This window comes from Lissotriton helveticus, chromosome 9 (assembly GCF_964261635.1).
Source record: "Lissotriton helveticus chromosome 9, aLisHel1.1, whole genome shotgun sequence".
Lineage (NCBI taxonomy): Eukaryota > Metazoa > Chordata > Amphibia > Caudata > Salamandridae > Lissotriton > Lissotriton helveticus.
In genome coordinates this window covers 1,048,239,799-1,048,261,869 of record NC_136070.1, presented here as the reverse complement: position 1 = coordinate 1,048,261,869, position 22,071 = coordinate 1,048,239,799, and the positions used below count along the sequence as shown (strand labels likewise).

Sequence of the window (22,071 nt, the reverse complement as noted above, 5' to 3'; positions counted from 1 at the left end):
CCCACATGTTTCTGGCCAATTTCCGTAATAGATGCCACATGTAAGGCTATAGGGAGGGTGATTCTAGCACGTTTGGAGTCATGGGCTAATGCTACCGGATTAATAGCTGATGCAAAATATGGTTTTAGAAAGGGGATGGGCACAAATTAACAGTGTCTTAACCTGTCCCTGATTATGGGCAAGTACATGAAGGCCAGGGGGGGTCTTGATTAACCTGGCCTTCATGGACCTGTCCAGCACATTTGATACTGTTTGTAGGGGAAAGCTATGGACAATGATGGGGGAAATGGGCTTTGAAGAGACCCTTATTAACCTATTACGCACAACCGCGGCTGGTAGTAGGTGTAACTGCATGGCGGTGACGTGGGGAGGGGAGGGGCAGGGTGGGGGTAGTAATGTATGGATTACAGACTTTAACAGGTAAGTAAACATATAAATAAATAAAACAAATTTCGTTGTGTGCACTGCATCACCAAATGCGATGCAGTGCGCGCAACGAAATTCATTTTATTTATTTATATGTTTACTTACCTGTTAAAGTCCGTAATCCATACATTACTACCCCACCCTCCCTCCCCCTCCCCACGGCCCTGCAGTTCCACCTACTACCGGCCGTGGCTGATTACGCAGGCTACATGAATCCACCACTGTGGCTGTGCGCTTTGGACCAGGAGGTGAGAAGACCAGGCCCATTGCCACCACGGAAGGGGTGCGCCAGGGTTGTATTCTGGCACCCTTCCTATTTCTTGTATATACTAATGGTTGGATTGGATTGGATGTATATTTGTAAAGCGCGAATTGCTGCCCGAAGGCGTCCAAGCAATGGTCTAGTGTCATTCTTGACTAAACAGCAACTGGATTTTCCAGAGAAGGAGGTAGACCCGTCCCTCTGTTGGCCTATGCCAATGATACAGTATTAATTACACTGACGGACAATAGTTTACAAATGGCCCTGACAGCCTTCACTGATTTTATGTTATGACTAGACCTCAAAGTAAATTATGGTAAATCAATTATTATGATTTGTGGTCCGGAAAAAACTAAGACTAGGAAGTTAATTGTGAATGGAAAAATCATTGAGAAGGTACCCAATTTTACCTATTTAGGTAATGTTTTTAACAACAAATTGAGTTGGGATAAACTAATTATGACAAGGGCCCAACAGACCAGTAGAATAACAGAGGGGCTGTTTCGTTTTGCATGTAAATTGGGACATAGGCCGGTTACAAAAATGATAATTTTATATAAATCCAAATGTTTATCTGTAGCTACTTTTGGGGCCGGAGTATGGGGTTATCATAAGAGTAATCAGATTCAGGTTTTAGAGAACACATTTTTAAAAAGGCTTTTAATGATTCCGAGTAGTACTTCAACCTCATTTTGTCACTCAGAGGTGGGCCTGGAATACGTGAAAGATAGGATAAACATTGCACCCCTTATCCTATGGGCAAAAATCTGGTCTTCAGAGACTTTGACATTCACTAGGAGTATCCTTAAAGATTGTATGAACCTGGATAATGCAATTTCACTCCCTTGGCTGCGTTATGTTAGGGATACTTTTTATAGGATTGGGCTAGAGGAATGTTATAATAACCCAGATACTATTGAGTCTAATATGAAAATGATTATACAAAATGCATACCACACTGAATTAAGGATGTCTGACCAGGGCAGGGGAATGTCAGATGATGGGGCATTAGGTCCCCAGCTACTTTATTTGTCTTTTACTTCGCATGTACAATCGTGTTTTCTGTTGACCAGATTTCGACTGGGAACACTGAATTTTTTAGTGGCCTATCCCAAATAGGCTGGCTGGTGTGAGAGACTAGCCCCCAGTCCCTGTAATAACCTGGCCAAACAAAGTACAATGCATTTTACGTTGTTCTGTTCCTTGTACAAATATCCTAGAGCATGCTATATTAAACCTATATTGAACGTTATTTGGTCCTGCTCTTATCAAGAGGGCTATGCCTATTTAAGGGCAATATCTATGGCTGTAATTTCTAGTGCAGTACTTAGTTTTATTAGAACTGCATTTATAATCAGGAAACATTATGAAGTGTGAAAATGGATCTAATTGTATATGGTTGGGATAGTTAGGATGATTTTAAAATTGATTAATTTTGCTGGTTTTTTTAAGATCTATGAAAGGGAACATGTGTGAACTTTTTTAAATGTTTATAGATGTTCTATTGTGTAAAGTTTTATGATTTTAATGAATCGAATAAAGTTATTTGAATGAACAATTCCATGGATAGTAAGGGGTAATATGGAGACCTGCAAGATGATACCAAGGATTAAATGTATGAGGATTTCAAAGGGGAACAGAGTTACTCTCCTCGAGGAACTGGTAAACAGAAGGTAAAATGGGACAACTGAAACTCAAAAGTGTCCTGTCTGCTTCATGAGAAGAATTAGGGCCTAATTTAGGGTTTGGCGGATGGGGTTACTCAGTCACACGCAGGACGGATAGCCCATCCACCACATTACAATTCCATTATCTCCTATGGAACTTGTAATATGGTGGACGTGACAACCTTGTATCAGTGGCTTGATCACATTACTGAATGATTGTAGAATGACGTTAGAAGAACCTATAAACATATATGAAATTAAATATGCTATAAGAGCGACTTCTAAGAATTATTTGCCAAGACCCCATAAGCTACCAACTGAATTCTATAAAATAGTTGTTACCCAAACATGTAACAACCCTCATTAATTATCCAGTAGGATGGCCACTGAAGAGCTGTCCCATACCATGAAGGAGAACATTTTGGTAGATCTGCTCAATACAAGTAAGGACAGATTGAAAAAAATACTCTTACATGCCCTTTTTACACTTAAACCCCATAAATGCTTTACACATTGCCTGTAAGCTTGACTGCTTTTGGTGCCAGGCTACCAGAGTGGGACACACAGGATAACTTAGTAACTTTTGTGGTTCACCCAGACAAAGATTGTTTCTTCTGCTTGAGAAGCACTCACAACCTCATCAACCAGCAACCCAATTTCACACAGTCTGTCACACAAATCCAGAGACATTAAGAGTAAGCCCAGGACTCTCATTGAAACCTGCTTTCATATCATGGGTGCTGGTGCACTTCACTTAATAGGAGTTCGGCCATTGTACTATCCCTCATCAATAATCCAATTGCTCAGTTATCCACTAGAAGGTGTACTACTACCATTATGCACACATTATGTACACATCTTCTTTTCCTGAGGAGGGTAGCAATACTGTCAAAGAGAAAAATCACTTGATAAGGTTTTTGATCTTCAGGTGAAAGACCTTCAGTAGAATAATGTTTGGGAAGGCCCTTTTCAGTTTGTGATGAACATCTGGCTTGCAAATGTTTGGTGACCAATTGCTTAATGATATTCTTTATTTCAACATGCTCCTGTAACAAAAGGCTTTTCAAATCCCACTTTGTCATCACTCAGACAGAATTGAGCTTAAGTGTACATGCAAAGACTAAATACTATTTTAGTGCAGCAATATACTTCTTTTGAGATGACACTTACTCACCATTCTAGTGATCTTCACATTAAACACAAGTTTGTATATGACTGAGTGGATAACATTTCAGGTAATATGCACACAATTATAGAAATGATTTAATTGGCAAATGATGACATATGATGAACATTTTGGCTGTGTAGTTCATATTAATAATATTAATATTACCCTAACACCCATAAACAATGAAAATACTATCAAGGGATAATTGTCTCCGTCTTCTGGTACCTAGAGAAAACAGTTAACATAATACTATAGCAAATGCATCTTTCCTTTCAGCTGATCAATAAACAAATTCCTCACATCTACTTACATCCACCTTGTGCAGTTTCTCAGTGATTGATTTGATTATGAGCAAACTATTCTTAACTCTCCATCCTTTAAAGTTGTGACAGGGCGACCGATCACTAATGACTGCATTACAAGATCTTTGGTGATGCAGCTTGGAATACTAATGCCCCAGAGTTACAGAAACCTCTGTACATGTAACGCCATAAGGGAGGTTTACTGCCAAATGCTACTGGAAAACAGATGGTCCCATTAGAAATGAGGAATTGCAGGGCAATCCGTAATTTTCTGATATCAATTACCCTGGGTAGTCTTCATTTCTTCCTGTTACTTTACCCACGTCTTCACCTGCTTTAGCAGACATAGGGCCCAACTTATATCTTGGTGGTATAGATACTCTATTGGAATAGAAATAGAGCATCTATACCACAAAGATACCGAACCCCCTGCCAAATTTAGATGAGGTGGACCTTAGGTTTAATCATAGTGGAGCTTGTAATATAAAAGGGTCAGGCGATTACTGTTTCTAGACCCATTGGAACTGGGAGGGCAGTAGGAATGAGGTTCCTATAGTTATTGCATTTAAGTCATGCACTAGATTGATTTTGAATAACATACCCTGGAACATGTTGTTTGACATACCTTATGACATTAGTTGGCATTTTATGGTTTAAATCTTTTATTGAGATTTTCAAACATCACTGGTCCCCCAATATATTTAAGACAACATAGGCAGTAAAGCACTGGAGTGAGTGGAGCACCCACGCTTGGGGGTCCAAGTAAATGAACATTATACAAAAACACCAAAAGGAAATTTACGCTATCCCCACTACCCCTCCCCTCCCTCGTCCATCTGGGTAATGAGAAATCTGGAAACCAACCAGAACCGAGTAGGTGAAAGTCTGTTTAAGGCGCTGTGGGCTGTTGATCTGAGAGCCGTAAGGGCCTCAAATACATTGGGCAGGTAATGTCCCGGAAATCTGAGGCAAGAAGGGACAAAAATGGTTGCCAGAGGTCTCTAAACTCAGCACTTATCCCTGCCAGCGTGAGGGTCATTATCTCCCTCCCCAAAACATGCCATACACGCTGAAGCCAGCCTGTTAACGAGGGGGCCTGAGGAGTACGCCAGTGAATCAGGATATTTTGAAGTGCGTAGCCCAGGGCTATTGCAATCAGACCGTCCCATCAGTATTTAAGAGGATACATCAGGGAATTGGGGAGGTCTTGTAGAAAGTAGGCTGGGAACCTCAGTATTTGGGTTTCTAGATGTTTATCCACTTTATCGAGAACTTGTGTCCAATAGGGTTGAAGATGTTCACAGTCCCAGAGAATATGGACCAGGGTGCCAATTTGCCCACTTCCCCACCAACAATCTGTGCTCTGTCGAGGGTCTGATGAATGGATGTGTGCAGGGGTGTAGTACCAATATGTAGCTATTTTCATCATAGTCTCAGTCAGTCCCTTATGATAAGCTGAGTGGCGGGCCCTGTGATATATCCCCTCCCACTCTTTGTGACTAAAGGGTCTCCCATAGTCCTGCTCCCATGGCACCAGACCAGCACTACACGTGTGTTTGGTTCGTGCTAACAGCCTTTTATACAGGTCAGAGATGAGTGTCTTGTCTGTTGTGCATGTGAGAAGCCATTTTTCATAGTTTGAGAGAGGGCGATGAGCGTATGGTTTGACACTTGAATGCAATGCCCAGTGGCGAATCTGCAAATACCGCAGTCTCTCTGTCTCAAGGGCCCCATATTCCTGTCATATCTGCTTGTGCTTTAGTGAGGGTTGGGAGGTCGACATACGCTAGATAGGCAGCGCCCTGGGCGGCATCTAAGGACAGTCCCGTATAGAGTCGTGCGTACAAATCCCGGATGGTCTCGGCTATCTTGGATCCCTCCGAGACCCACTCGCCGCCTCCCCGTTGAAGTTCCCTAACCCCTTGTATCTATCTAGCCTCCCGGAAATTGTGAGCAAGGAGGCGCCCACATCTTGCCCACACCTTTCCTTTCCAGTGTAGTAGGCATGGCGTAACCGGAGGGCTGCATACTCAGCCCTATCCTGATCTAGCGCGGCCAGTTGCTGTCAAATGGCCCATAATTGCCTCCACACCCTGGGCGGCCCGTCCTCTGGAACATCTGCTCTAGTTCTTTAGTTTTTTGGGTAAGCTCGGCCCTTTTCTACCTGCGCTCCATGTTATCTGCTGCAGAAATGGCAATGAATTCCCCTCATATAACCCCTGTAAGTGCCACCCATTGTGTCGCAAGAGAGGTGTCCTCATTAGAATTGTGAGAGAGGTAATCTGTTATGGCACATTGCACCTGACCTCATACATCAGTGCGGTGAAGGAGAGTATCTCGCAGGGGCCAGTGATGTGTAGAACGCTGTAGGGGAAGAAGCGTGAAAGTAACTATGACCGGTGCATGACCGGAGAGTAAAGCCGCCCCTATTTCAGCGGTAGTCATGAGGGTATGCTGCTGAGAGCGTGCCTGTCTGGCCTGTGCGTTGGCATGATCAGTCTGTTATGTTGTCAAAGACTAGATTCAAGTCTCCCCCTAACAGTGTTCAGCGCTCAGTTGTAGCTTTTGCCTCTGTTAGTGCTGCATGGAAAAATTTCTCCTGTCCATCGTCAGGGGCATAAATCGCCCCAATAGTGAAGGTTAAGCAACCCAAAGTGAAAAGGTAGGTGAGGAGCCTCCCCCTGATTCCAGGATCTTTCTGGAGGAATTTCCCGAGGAATGTATGGGAAACCAAGATGGCCACCCCTGGCTGATATCGTGGGGCCTGAGGAAAACATTTGGACAAGGAACATGTGAGATTTGAGACAATGGCAGTCCTTAGATAGGCGAAGCGTCTCGTTTAGGAGGCATATGCCAGCTTTGGTACTATCGAGGTAGGAAAGTACCGCTTTACACTTAACTGGGTTGGTGAATCCCCGAACGTTAAGTGAGAGTATTTTAAGAGAGGTGGGTGGCATCTATGTGGGTGTAAGGGTAGCAGCCTCGTGGCCAGGAGCACAGATGGCCTCCAGCCGTGTTGTGGGCCAATCAATGGGGCTGCAGGGATGCTGTGGGAGGTGTCTGTATGATAGGGTGAGCGGATGGACGAGGGACCCCAGAACCAAAGTGAAAGAAACCCCGAACAATGATTAACAGCAAAACCACCAAGTAAAGATAGTGTCATTATGGCAGATGCTGATGATAAAGAGAGAAGTCCAAAAAAGGGAAGATATAGAATGTAAAAAAACTTGCAACATAAGTAACATAGTCTTTCATCCAAGGATGTACAGGAAAAATGCGTTGTGGGGGGTCCATAGAGTGACCAAAGTTGTACCCTCCACGCCTCCCGCCTTGATATGGTTAGAAATATTCAGACCCCTATAAAAGTCAAACTTGTGCTAGCATTCCCTGGAGGGACTCCAGGATGGCTCTCGCCCTGATTTCAGTGGGGTCTGGCCGCTTAGGGCTTCATCTGTGCCACTGTCTCTGGTATCCTGATGGTGATACTCCTGTGTCTGGGCTTGAGTTGCGGGCCTCCGTCTCCTCCTCTGGTATAGTGACCCCTAGAAGTTTGCAAGCTTCCGACAGAGAGTGTAGCTGATACTGTTTCCCATCCAGCCAGAAGATCAACCGGAACGGGTGGCCCCATGTATAGGGAATATCGCAGTGGCGAAGATGGGACATGATGGGGCGTAAGTGCCTGCTCTTCTGCAGTGTGATTGCAGCTAGGTCTTGAAATAGAGTGGGTGTTTGGCCCAAGTAAGTGAGTGGATGCATAGCTCTAGCCTTACGGAGAATCTCTTCCTTGGTACGAAAGTCCTGGTCCCCATGCATGCCAAAAAGATATTATATTAATAATACATACAGTCGCATTACCCAAAATGTTTCTGCTTCTTTTAACTAAGGGTAGACGTTCATTCAGATTTTTCATATTTTCCTCAGAATACATTATTGACACAAGATCTCATCCATACAAAAACGTCATCATCATTACTTTTGTTAGCACCCACACAACTTTATTCTGTCCATACCTTGATGTTTGTGAATGTTATTTAACACCGCCCTTCAGATGTATCGTTTTTCAGCAGAATCTCTTCCTGCTCACTATTTTTAAATTTATTTCCACCTTTTTCAGATGCGTTCTTGTCATCTGGTGTCTCATATTCGGGTCAATATCCTTCCTTACTTACAGGTTGCTTTTTCCCACATCTAGATCTCTCCGGTTTAAGCCCCCTAAGTCTAGGTTTCTCTCCCTTCCCATAAGTCTGCTATCCCCTGCATGCCACCTGCTCTGCTTCTGTGCAGCAATTGCTCTTTGTATTATCAACAGTAAGCTTTGATGGGGGGCAGATCAATACTTAAGGAAATGACACAATATGGCAATAATAATACATTGACTCATAAGAAAAGATGGACAGTAGCCAAATAGATGAAAACACCGAATGTAATATCAAAATCGGACAACCATTTTCAGTCATCATTCAAACATGTTTTAGACACCATTGACAGCGATTGCTGTAGAGCAATTAACATAAAGTAAGAGAAGTATCCTATTACTAACAGCCACTAGACACCCATAGTAGATCAAAGCTGGTCCATTTAAATAGGTATGATCATATGTCTGAAGAGTGCAATAAGGACATCTTAGGATCTGTAATTTCACCCTTTGTGTGCTCGTGACAGAACCGTTCCGTCACAAGCCTCGGGTGGGCTGTGCTGGTGACGGAACGGTTCTGTCACGGCCCGCTCGCCGCGCCTGCACGGCGTGAATTCCGCGCCTGCGCTGACGTTCTAAAGAGCGGGCGGGGCCGTGATGGAACTGTTCCGTCACAAGCACAGCTCACCTGAGGGCCGTGATGGAGCGGTTCCGTCATGAGTACACGACCGCCGCGCGGCCCCGCCTCCCCCTTAGCGCTGCGGAGGAACAGCCGCCGCAGCTAAGGGGTTAAGACACATTTATTTGTATTTTAGAAACCAAATCAAAAATACTAAACATGGATGCTGTACACATATGATCCACTCACAGGGATTCATTTCACATATTAAGAAATAAAGGGACAGTGAGAAAGTGGAATATTAGTTGGGGTTGATTGTGATCCACCACAAGTAACAATGACACTATTCTTGTTAGGTTCAACAACAATTTCATTAATTTAAACCTGAGGTCAACCTGTGCTAGCTACAGCACAGAGCAGACAAGGTTAACTTAAGAAAATGTGTAAAGCATTTAGAAGTATCATAAGATAAAACTTCGAAAACATAACACAATAAGAATCCTAATGAATCATATTAAAGAACAATTTAATGAACAAAATGTCACCAGAATGGCAAAAAGCCAATAACTGGAACCAACGATATGACTTTTTAAAGTTTTAAATTAAAAGAACACCAACAATTGTTATGCATCAGCTACGGTCATCTAGTTGCACAAGACCAACCTAGGAATGATTTAAGGCTGACCAAGCTGTAGCATGTGATACAAAAACCAGGTACAACCAGGCAGGAAGTTTCACCTTTAAACTTAACCTCTGAAATTGAAGTCAAAAATCTTCAGCATGGCAGGGCAGCAGGCTGCAGCCAAGCTGGATTCCACAAAGTTAGATATTCATTAGGAAAAGGCCTGGTGACACCGTTGACTTCTGATGGAAAAGCTCTGAGGAGGATACATTCAATATTTGAACCCAAGGAAGGTAACTTGCCGGCCTCATACTTTTGGCACTTTCTCCGTGTGAATATTTCTGCCTTTTGACCTTAGGGGGTCATTATGATGGCGGACACATCGTCCCGGTGATGGAGATCAGCTGCCTATAAGGCAGTGGTCTCGCACCTGAGATTACAATGCAGCCGCCAACAAGGTGGCCGCAAAAGGCAGTGTTAACATCGCGGCAGGTGCTGCTGGCTGCAGCGCCCGCAGCAATGGTAAAAATGCAGGTTTTGCTTTTCCCTGTACTATGCGGCAGGCACCACATGGTGCCTGGCACCTGGTGCAGGGAAATAGTGCCCCCGAAGTGCAAACCCGTCCTGCCCCTGCACAAGGGGGGCCCGCAAAGGGACCCCAAAGTACATCCCTGCCAGCCTTTCCAAGGCAGCTAAACCACCATGGACAGGTTGGTGGGGATCCAGCATCCAAATCTGGCAGTCGGTGCCTGCTAGGCACTGCCACCATTCTGAGGATGTGGGCAGGTCCAACTGGCAATCTTAACGATTGCCTCTGATGGACCCATGGCAGACAGCCTACCTGCCGGCCAGCACACCGCCCGCCATTACAATCTGATGGGGGGTGAATGGCCTTACAATGGCGGTGAACCCGCCACTGGCAGCCTGCCGGTGGCTGGTTCACCACCATCGTAATCAGGCCCTTAGTCACGTTTTTTTTAGCTTGAATTACTACAGTGAGGCAAAACTGGAAACTGTACCCAAACAGGGCCGACTAGGCCAGATATGTTCTCCGTGAGGTCAACCTGAAAAAGATTCGCTGCTGGGGAAAAGCTCTGAGCAGGAGCAACCTAAATCTTTTGCCAAGTATCAATGCATATTTGTCTGATAGACTTGGGAGGTTTGTTACGATCGTCAGTCCATTCTCCAGGAAAAGAAAGTCTTCAAAAATCTTTTAAGTCCCATGTTTTAGGGTTAGGCAGGAGCAGTACACTCTGAAACCAACCAAGTATTCCTGGAACTCAGAAACAGCAATTGGGGGTCAGGGCTCACTCTAACATAGGCCCTCAGCAGGGTCCAGAGCTGGTCTAGTTGGACCTCCTCAGGATAGTAAGCCTCTTGCAGTTTTTGTGACCTCGTACCTATATCAGCGGCCCAACAAAATTTTTTTAGAGTCTACTTTTCAGTCCTGGGTACAAGTGGTAGCAGGTCCAACCCATAGCGTTGTCCTCATGGGTCACAACAGCAGGTAAAGTCATTTGTCTGTCTTCCACAGGTCCTGTAGTGTTCTGAACGGGGTGCTACATTTATGCTTGGTATTAACCTGTGGCTGGGGGTGACTCCTGGTCCTTCTTTATCCAAAAGGAAAAAGGTTTCCTGGGGTAACCCTACCTACTTTTGCAGCAGTTCCTGTGTGTTCCATTGCAAAAACTTCCACAGTGCCTTTCCATACCTAAAACAGAGATGGCAGAACCTTTTGTCCCTTGTGCAGAGCTCCTGTGCCCACCCTGGAGATGAGAGGGAAATGATCAAACCCTCCTTTATGGCCATGCAATACCGGTTCTGGGGGAAGCTCCTCTCCCACTGGGATTAGTGCCTGGCTGGCTAGGAGGAAAATAGAGGAGGTAGGTCTGGGTGAGAGCCACATCGCTGCCTGTGACCCCTTTACAGGTATTTAAGTTCTTGGGCAGCTCAGATGGTTATCCTGTTAGAGGAAAAGGACACCTCCCAACACCAAGCCCATAGCTTCAGCTCTGAGAGCCAATCCACACCTCATCAATGAGCTATACAGCTCCTGGGAGGCAGTAGAAAGCTCATGTAAATGAACTTCTAGTGTCTTTAGACAGGTGATTTTTTAACGTACCTTTTGTTAAACATTTGTTACCAATCTGCCTGTACCAGTGAATTGGATTTGTAATAATGTTTTTTTAAAAGTCTTAGAACAAACTTTTTATCTTGTTCCTGGGCAGAGATAACTTTATTTATTTTAAAACTAACCCCCAATGCTATCCTATGGAACAGATAACCTTGGTATTGTAGAAATTGCATTTTAGGCTTTTTCACCATATGGACATGTTGTACTGTTCACACTTACATGTCCTACTTTTATATATCATGCACCTTGCCTTATGGGCACTGAAGGGTTACTTACTGTGATGTATTATTATTTAAAATGAGGGGTTAGGCCTGTCTAAAGGGGTTATTTTGACTTGTCAAATTGGCAGTTTAAAACTGCAAAGTCAGGCTACTGGTTGCAGGCCAGCAGTCATGTTTGCATTGCCACTTTAGTGGTGGCATAATGTCCAGCAGTCCAGTAGTGACATTTAACTTACAGGCCTCGGTATACCTTGTACATTATACTTGGGTCTTATAAGTAAGTTAAATATGCCAATTAAGAGTGTAGCCAATTTTTATATGTTTTAGGGGTCAGAGTTCAAAAAAAGCAGCATCAGTCCCAAAAAAGTGGAGTGATCATATAAAAGAGGCAGTTTTCCCCAGGGTCTTTTTAAGAGCTGCTTCAATATCCACATTTCAGTATCGGTTGATTATATTTCATATTGACAGAAACATAAGCAGGTTATCAAAACTATCTCAATTACACAGCTTAATCTGTTTTTCACAAATAAGACTCTAATGACTTCATCTAAATGGTGATCATTGGAAAACCTCCAATTTCTAGAGGTAATGATACCGAGAAGCAAAATGCATGAAAGCGAATTGCCTGCACTACAATCGCAAATAAATAAATACATTCTAGAAAATAACAATGTCTGCCGATATGCACATTTTCAGGCAAGGACACTTCAGATCTACATAAAAGACCATTCATGTTGTTTACCAAGAGTATCAATGCTTATTCGATGTTGAACATACACCAGCACATTTGTCGAAAGCAATGACAGGCCCTCAAATGCATTTAGGGGCTGATTCTTGAAAGTATTTGGGAGTACAGGAAGTAGTACTACAAGATTACTCATTCAGTTACTCCTACATGCTTTGAGAATGAGCCCTGAAATATCCACTTCCCTATTAGGAAGAGTGAAAAGAGGCCACAGGCCTTTTTTATTTGTAGCAATTGCATCTTAATATTCCAAATCTATTCCTGTTTAATTGTTTTGCTGCAAAATCACAAACATAAAAGAGTGCTCCAGAGTTCTACTTCTGTTTTCAAAAATGTTTTTGTGAATAGGCCCCTTTGGGAATGGGGACCAACACTTCATGAAATAAATAAAACATTAATTGCCTTTTTTTACGGTGTTATCTTGTGTCCATTTCTAGCTCAGAAAAGATACTTCTTTCTAGCATATGTTTTGTTCGTAGCGCCTAATTTAAGTTGCAAATTTTTCAAGACTAGACATGCAGACTGCAGGCTCCTCTATCAGTGATTGAAGTCCATTCATAAATGGAGGACAAAGTAATCAAATGAATACCCATAAAAACACTAGATGAAAATCAATGTTGGTGAAAAATTGGCATATTGTATAAAATTACTAGTAATGAACATTAAATACATTTTTGACATTTAAATATAGTAGACTATATCGTAAGACTATACTACCAGAAGATTGTCAAGCTTGTACCTTTTGTAACTAGTTGCAGATGGAAAAAACAATCAACAGTTACTGTGATATTTTACTGCTGCATTGTTAAGACATACTGATCATAGTGTATTCTTGAAAAGTTTGAAATATGAAGTTCTTCACCTTAACGGAATAAGCCAGAGAGATGGTGACGGCCAGTGGAAGTCCTTCAGGCACAGCAACCACTAAAACAGTGACACCAATGATAAAGAACTTAACAAAATACTGGACATAGATGGGAGTGCATTCAGTTAACCAGGGCCTCTTATTGATTACAAAGGTGTCGATAGCAAAGTAGAGGACAAGAATGATGACTGTGATTGCGGACATCACCAATCCTGAAAAACAAAATAAGCACCATTTGTAAGCAGAAAGTACTGAAAAAATATTATGCACCAAATTATTTCTAGCAAGTTCAGTTAAAGATACTGTTGAGGAAACTATCCGAGAAGCAGAAATAAGAAGTGCATACTTATATATGCTGAATAAAAATAAATGTTATGTATAATACATACCTAGAAAACGGTGTGGATTTAATTAGCATTGGAGGAGTAAAATATTTGCATAGTTTGCTTTCGCATAATTTATGTGACATTTTGCAGAAATTATGAAAAACAGTTTAAATGAGTTGCTCATCCCGGTGATTCTACTTTTGTTTGCCATTCTAGGGAAAATAACTTAATCCCAGAAACGTTTAATAAATCTCTGAGTCTCCTCAAGATTTTATTCTACTCTCCCAGTAAATACAAACTGAGAAGTCAAAGCGTTTGTATTCCTCTAATACAATTTTGCCATCAAAATTACTGCACAATGGCTTTAAGAGTTAATATCCCCAACAACTGTGTAGCGACAAAAGTTATACAAGAAAAGGAAGTGGTTAAAAGCCACGATTGAGGTCATCTTAGAGCCTGAATCTAATACACATCTAAGCTTCTGCATATTGGAATGTGGTTGTAAATCAAAACAATACCAATATGCCTACAGTTCCCATCACATTCTCTGATTTAGTCTGTAAGCCGATTGAATTAGTAAGCAATTGTACTAGTGGTACTAATACTTGGAAGGCACAATGGCTGAGTAATTTTCCAAGCCCTTTCATTACTGAAAATTGCAAGTAATTAAGTAAATTAGATTATTAGAGACTGCTTCTTGAATTTACCTCATCTTGGAGAATGCTGTTCAACATAGATCACTTGTCTGGATTGTTTTGATGAATCTATGACTCATCTCCTCAATGCAAGCTTTTATAGCTACAGCAGTAGGTTTGCATGCTATCCCATGAGTTCCACCCTCTTTGGGAAGAGTAAATGACTATGGCAGGGTGAGTTGCTAACTGACCAATGTTCTCACTGATGCCCGCTTGTCCTTACTAATTGTATTGATTAAATACAATATGGTCAGGACTCAACCTATACTTGGATAAAGTAATATTTGGATTGGAATTTGGTGGTAAAAAGTCTGTTCATTGGGAATTCCACAGTTGAAGGGCAATGTTTTCAATTTGGCACTTACCTGCTTTGCCGATTTGCACTGCCAATTTAGTCAGCTTTCCTTGAAGGACAGATTTCTCCTTCTTCGGCATATGCACTCTTTTCTTTTCCTTTTCTTCTCCTTCCCCTCCTTCTGCACTCTTCAATGGCTGCATCTCCATGGCTGCTGCTCCATCTTGTTGCTTGACTATCAGAAAAGAACAAATTCTATTTAGTTTATTTTTATCTTAATGTATTTGAACCAATTACATGTTAACTAGTACATTAGATTCTCAGGATGGATGATCTAGCTAAGCAGCTTAAATCCCAGCATTTACATGGAAAAAAAGGAAGGAGCATGTTTTATGTTTTACTTTCACATTCGTGTACAATTGGAGACAGAAAGAGAGTGCTTTCCAGATAATATTACATCCCAAATCATGTCTCTCAAGGAAAAATAAGAAGCTCTGTTTGTTTCCCTTTTTTTTAAAAACACGCATAATTGTCTTAAAAAATCATCATACTTTTCCGGAAGCATTTTGTAATATTTAGGGAAAACAGCGATGTAGGCAAAAGTGTTGTATTTTATAATATCTCCTACTATATGTTTGCCTTTCCATTACATTGCCTTTACTACACCACCTACCACTGCTTTGCCCAGGTAAGGTTTTTTTTAAGTTAATGTAGTATCCCATCATTGAAATTAATGTAAATATAGTAAAATGTGTTTATTCATTAACCTCATCTCAATCTATTGTGTTAAGCAATTTAATGGCTGTATTTAATATTTGAATAATAATAAAACTTTTTACAATACCATATTCCTATACATTGAAAATAAGTGGCCAATTTTCAATTTATTTCCAAGTACACTTATTCCATTTTATTTGTTTTATACACTAATGCATAGGGCAATTGTTTATACCTACCTTCAATTTTCATTATTGTCGTTTTAATAGATAGTTTTTGTACTTCATAGATGTATTTATAAATAGTATATTTTGGGATGGGTACCCACTGAAACACCTTTTATTTATAATTTTAGATTATTACTTGAAATTATTTTAATGTCATTCAATTCTAATAAACATTCCCAACACTCACACAGACCACAAAGCATATTATTTTACATATTTGGTTGATGTAATGATAGAGAGGGGTGTAAAGGTCAGGTGAGTTAGTGCTTAGGTGATGTGGAGGAGGGGTTCTAGTGGTAGGGTAAATTGATAAGAAGTTGTAGTGAGGGTTAAGCCTGCAAAGGTTGTATAGGTAACACAATGCTGCTTTCCAATTAAATACATTGGACTTAATTGGTATGTCTAAATTAAACCATATTAAGCAAGCAGAAAGGTTTTCCTGAATCAGTGTAATTTCAAAGGTAATGCACATTAGCTTTTTCCATTCACTTCTTCCCCACCATCTTTATTCTTTGGATATGCACTGATCAACTATGTTTATCCATTACTACTGTGGTCCAACTTAAATGTAAATGTTTGTATCTGATTGGCAGAACCCAATGGAAAAATAATTCTGCTGTTTTCAGCCACCCAAAGACTACCATGTTTTGAGTTTCAAGTACTGACAATGTAGTTACCATTCAATATTTTGGGTGTATTCCACCATAAGCTAAATGAGTGTCAGTGTAGTGATCTATCTCTTTGTCACAAACCCATCAGTTTTCTTTATTTTCAGACTCTAAACATGTTGTATTTGGACCTCAGGGTTACTGGGACTACTTCTCAGTAGCTCCCAGTTGAGTTGCCCATGTTAAGCCCTAAAATTGAAATATGTTTTTGGGCATAAATTGTCAATATTTGGAATTTTTGACAAGTCAGCAATAAAATGTGGGCAAATGATTCGTTTCACAAATGTTACATCTCTGATGTAAACGTCCAGGAGATTGTTTTCCCGCTTACATCTAGGAAAAAGGTGAAATATACTTAGCTGTATCACAGATTGATGCAACAGGCTTAGTCCCATGTTGGAAAGAAAGAAAATAGTTTTTGGAATTGGATTTCCGGTTTTGAATGAGCACAAAGATGTTGCACTATATATGTATAAAAATTGCATTTTGTGCACGGCATTGTTGATTGGTGTTGTGGATAACGTATTTTTGTGTCCATCAACTACCACAAAGCTATAGCAGCAAATTCACTAAACGTTGCTACCATAATTAGAGTTTGAATTTTTTTGGGATTGATTTGATTGTATATTTTTGATTGAATTATTTTGAATGTTTGAAATCAGTATTTTTTTATTGGGATCATAAAGATTAATTTGATTTGTTTTAGCTAGCTTGTCAAAAGCATCCATGAAGGCACATTGTGAATAGAGAAGGCTGATTTAGGGGAAAATAAAGAAACTCGAGCCAAAAAAAGGGTTCAGAGCATAGAAGGAGCATGTCGAGTGTATATCAAGGAATAAGGTGTTTCTAAGGATGGAAACCTGCATCCAACTGTCTCTTTTCTTCTTTGCTGTCCAGGGAGAAAAACATTTTTTATAGCTGTATATTGTCTCCCAATGAGGTGGACTCTGGGAGGCTGGAAATGGAGATAGAAAGATAGACAGAGTTTGACAAATTAGCTGCTGGGTCTGTTGAGGCATTGTCACTAAAGCAAAATGTAGTAAGATTAAATTGGCTATATTCAATGGTGAAGTGACTTCAAATGTTGTTAGAGTCCACATTTCAGTTGAACCAAAATGGGTAGGGAGCTATCTTGTAGGTACATTTTGGGCACTGCCAGCTGTAGTGTCAGATAAGTTAGCAACATTTTACTCAAATATGCCACTGGCTGTCTTGCCTTACGTTTCTGTTCCAAAATGGTGTACAATGGGCATGGCCACAATAGACATCAATCCATAACAGTACTTACCTATTATTCGAATATGGTACAGCTACAGCCCATACATTTTGGCAAGGAATTAGCTGATCTGACAGCTACTGGGTGTCATTGAGAATATGAGTTAGATGTTTTTTGACAACTTTAACTTTGGACATATATTACACCTCTTTTTTTCAAGAGTTTTATACATGGGAAGGAAGGATAAGTATTTATTATGTTCTTGCTTATTCAGATGTTTCTTTATTGGGCAAATCTTCATGAAGCTGCATAGGTAGCAATTATCAGTGTGGTAATCACCTTCAGGTAGATTGGTTTCTTGGCTTGTGCCTGAATTAGTAAACACAGTATGTGGTATGGGCATACATGTCTGGATCATTTCAAGACCCAAAGACAATTACTTCCAGAGGCAATTTAAGTCAGTTCTGTATGGGGGTGAAGATGATGGTTAATTTAAGATGGCATACGACAAAATAATCTATGCATACCTGTTCAGTAGTGTTCCCTACACTTTGATACTACGATGTCTTAGTCAGGTTAGCATGGGCACTTTGAATTAACCTATGCCCAGACTAAAAAATCAAGCTTTATAAGCTGTCCATGTTAAAACACAACCTTCATGGACCTCTGACACTTTAGCAAAATGTGTTTTTCATGCTTATGGTGTACCACTTTACAGCTGCAGAAGGCTCTGAAACCTTCTGTGAGTAAATACATGTTTCCTGTAGGGAGATGGTCAATGATCATAATTATATTTCAAGATGACTGGCACCGGGAAGAAAGCTTCTCTGTAATTGCAAATGTTGTCCTGTGTCAGTGAGTAGCTTCATTGGGTTCCACTGAACACATATTTCCAGTGTACACTTTGAGGTCCTGATATTGAAGTGGATGCATGTGTCCTTCATCCTTACAAATATTATAGCTCTTGGTGAGCTAGGAATATCTAGCCAATCATTGTTGAGATAAGCCACTTAGTTTCCATGTATTTGCTCTCTCCTGTTTACGTGATATTTTCTTGCATTTTGCCTCGCTGTAAACAGTCAATGTCTCAATTTCTGAGGTGTTGCGAGGACGCTTAATATTAGTGTCATATACAATAAAACATGATGCAGCTCAACAGTTTAAATTAATCTTTATGCAATTAGTCAAATATTGAAAGAAAAAAGGTTACCTTTGTTCTGGCTGTTGTCCAGATTCCCATCCTGCATTTTGCCTACATGTTGAAAAATTTGATAGACAACAAAAAACAAACAATAAACAATCAACACGAAGACAAAACACACCACAGTGAAAATGAAAATAAAAGGGCAGACAAAAAGTAACAAGATGTGTTTTCTATGCACATTAATGTCCCAGAGGCATTATTAATGTGCATTTATTTTAACACATGAACAAACTGATAATTGGATGGAAATTCACAAAAATGGGCTGCCACTCTACTAGCAACTAACAGAGGCAATCTAGATCATCCACAGAGGAAATAAACTATGGTGCATATTTTATGGGCAAAAGGAATTAACGAGATAAAATCTAATAAAAAATTCAACACAAGCTGCAGGTCTTTCCAAAACTCAATATCTAGTCTTCCCAAATTTCAGAAGACTATGCGGGATATCTATTAAACAGTATGGCCTACTAAACAAGCCGAGCCCTGCAGGGGAGAAAGAAAATTAATCTTTGGAATTCCTGCAACATTCATGGAGTGCTTGAGCCGAGCGTTCATGTACTTTACTGCCTGCTATAGTCCTTTTCCACCCCTTCATCGGAAAAGCTCTGAAGTGACTGAGAATAGATGCAAGCGCTATATCAAAAAAGCTGCAAATAACAAAATATAAGGTTTTGCTGTTATGCAAGGAAAATATGTGCAGTCAATGTTCTTACTATATAATAAATAAATAAATATATGAAGTGCCAATGTTTTTAGATATAATAACATAATTAACTTAAACAGGAAAATGATCGTACCTTGAACCCCAGTACGATATACGGTGCAAATCAACCAAATTGAAATTCCCATTTGGTTTAAGCGTTGATGCAGCAATTTGTTTGTGTGTACCATTCATTTTTCATACATCAATGTAGATTGTATAGGGAACCAATAAAAATTAACTGACAAATACATCCTTTGTACGACATATGCTTTTCTGATGGAAAAGCAGAGTGCAGCTCAAAAACAAATATGCTTTTTGGCATCCACGAGGCGGGGAGCTAAACCCATCGCAGATTATTGCCCATGAAAATGGTACATAATATATTAAGAATGCGTTAAACTGTGATTACTTGTTGTTCAACCAAAAGTAATCCAAATGTCCTATGTAACTCACCATCAAATCCAATTTTTACTTGTAAATTAAAGAGCTGCATTTTGGAGTGGACTTGTGTTTTTTTTCTCTTTTTGCTTTTACATATTTTGGCAAAAAAAGAAATGCATATTTGAAACTATGCAAAGCATTGTACATAGAGGAATGAAATGTACATGGATTTGTTCAAATGGCCACTTGACCTTAGTAGTTGTAGGAGTATAACAGTCTAGACAAAGTTATTTTATTGGATTATCCTAAACAAAAGTACTTTGTTTAAGTCGTTTGAGTTAAAAACCCAGGAAACGACCCCATCCATGTGTGCTGTTATTTGCATATTTTCTGGTGCTACATGTTAACTAATTAATGTAAAATACCACATGCTAAGGGAAACAGACCTCCCCCTCCGCAATTAATCCGGGTATCAGGTTTCTGTGAAATGACTGTAAAGGAGTGCTGATCAGAGGGTTCACAAGTTGGTATCTAATATTTAGTTTGTGAAAGAAAATAAGAGACCTTGGCGTCTCAGAGCTTGCATCATCCCATTCCTGCAGACAAATTCACAAAAGGCATTTGAAGAGTGTATAGTAGTACTCCAGTGGCACTACTGCATGCCCTAAAAAATGCAATTCACTACCCTATGAAGGGAGATGTCTAACTTTTCTATAAGGCGTTCTCCACACCATTGGTGGAGACTTCTGTACACATAACTATAGGATTCACTAGTAAGTGTGGAAGGGACAAGGTGGGGTAGGGGAATACTTACAAAATGGGTGGAATTAAGGGAAATGTAGGGTTTAGTGGACATGCTATTACAAAACACACAACCACATAAAAGTAAGACAATTGCTCATCACAAAATACGCTTCTAATTCTACTTCTACTACATCTCTAATAGTGATAAAACAGGGCTAAAACTTCTACAACCCAGCCTTTGAGTAATCAAACACCACACATGGCCAGCCACAGCCGGTACTGCAAGACACTCCAATACAAAACTGTTAGACCCGTCAGCCTTAGGGTGGTCTTCCCTCAAACCTTTTGCCTGTTTCTATCCGTTTTTACAAAAATGTGTTTAGGTTGGCCTTAGGACTTTGTGCACTTTACCACTGCTAACTAGTGGTAAAGTGCTTGTGCTCACTCCTTTAAACATGGTGAAATTGGCTTGCACCTAATTGGAATTTTTTATTTACTTATAAGTCCCTTATAAAGTGGTATACCAAATACCCAGGCATGTAAATTAAACGTTACTAGGGACCTGCAGCACTTACTGTGCCAACTACTTAAGTAGCCTCTTAAACATTCTCCAGGCCTGCCATTGCACCCTGAATGCAGTTTTAAACTGGACATTAGATTTGACAATATAACCATCTTGCCAAGCATTAGTCTCTCCTTTTATTGCATGAAAGTCAACCCTAAGGCTGGCCCTAGGTTGCACATAGGGCAGGGTGTATTGCAATTATAAGGTTGGACATGTACATTTAAGTTTTACATGTCATGGTAGTGAAACATTCCGAAATGTGTTTTTCACTACTGTGAGGCCTAGCTGTTCCATAGGATAACAATGGGTTGCCTTATTACATTTAATCCAAACCTTACTACATTTAATAAGTGTTAACTTTTGATAGGAAACAAGTTAGCATTTTATATTTGGTATCTATTAAACTGTAATTAAAATGTTCTCGTTAATGGTAAAGTTGGATTTTCCATTACAAATTTGAAAACACCACTTTTAGAAAGTTGGTATTTCCTACCCTTTGTCATTTGGTGCCTGCAGTCTTTCGTGGGTCCCATGACTGGGTGTAGTTGGCAGTTGGACTTTGTGAATTCTTCCCACAGTCACACAATAGAGGGTCACACAATAGAGGGATTAGGTGTACCTGACTGGGCCATCTACTGGCCCTCAACTGGCAGGATGGGTAGAACCCCACTTACAACTGAATAGGCTATGCTCTGACTTCACACAAAGGGTTTGTCAACACTGCATTGTCCCTGCAGCCAGTCTGGAGCCAGAGCAGGGGAGTCAGGAAATTCCAAGCACTTCAAAGAGAACCATCTAGAAACTTCTCCTACTTCAAAGAAGGCACCAGGTATAAACATAGGGCCTTCAGACCCACTCTTCAGTTCACTTTCTGGACCTACAGAAGGATTTTCAGAGGACTGCCTGCTTCTGTGGCCTGCTGTGTACTGCACAAGTCTGTTTTGCTGCAACTGGAAGAACTGATTTGCTGCCTCGAGCCTTCCTTGAACCCTCAGAGGCCTGCCCTGCAGCTTGAACCCTGCTTCTCCACCTGAACCAATGACTACCAGAGTGACTAGAAGGGCTAGTTTGTTGGCCTCCTGTTCAGAGCAATAAGGACATAACAGGCACCCACCATCTTGAACGAGCACCTGGACCCAGTCTGAGTGAGTCTTAACACAC

General features: G+C 40.7%; 1 protein-coding gene across 5 annotated transcripts in view; it reads right to left on the bottom strand.

Moving 5' to 3' along the window:
- The window catches only part of ATP2B2 (ATPase plasma membrane Ca2+ transporting 2), a 1,528,737-nt gene that overhangs the window by 445,306 nt on the left and 1,061,360 nt on the right, over positions 1–22,071 (bottom strand). For 3 of the 5 annotated variants that reach the window (XM_078661398.1, XM_078661399.1, XM_078661401.1), the window contains 3 exons: positions 18,521–18,562; positions 14,553–14,717; positions 13,164–13,378 (listed from right to left, as the gene is read on the bottom strand). In XM_078661398.1, the coding sequence (XP_078517524.1) occupies positions 13,164–13,378; positions 14,553–14,717; positions 18,521–18,562 (422 nt within the window). The remainder of the gene's footprint in view (positions 1–13,163; positions 13,379–14,552; positions 14,718–18,520; positions 18,563–22,071) is intronic. The other 2 variants (XM_078661400.1, XM_078661402.1) reach the window with 1 other exon arrangement.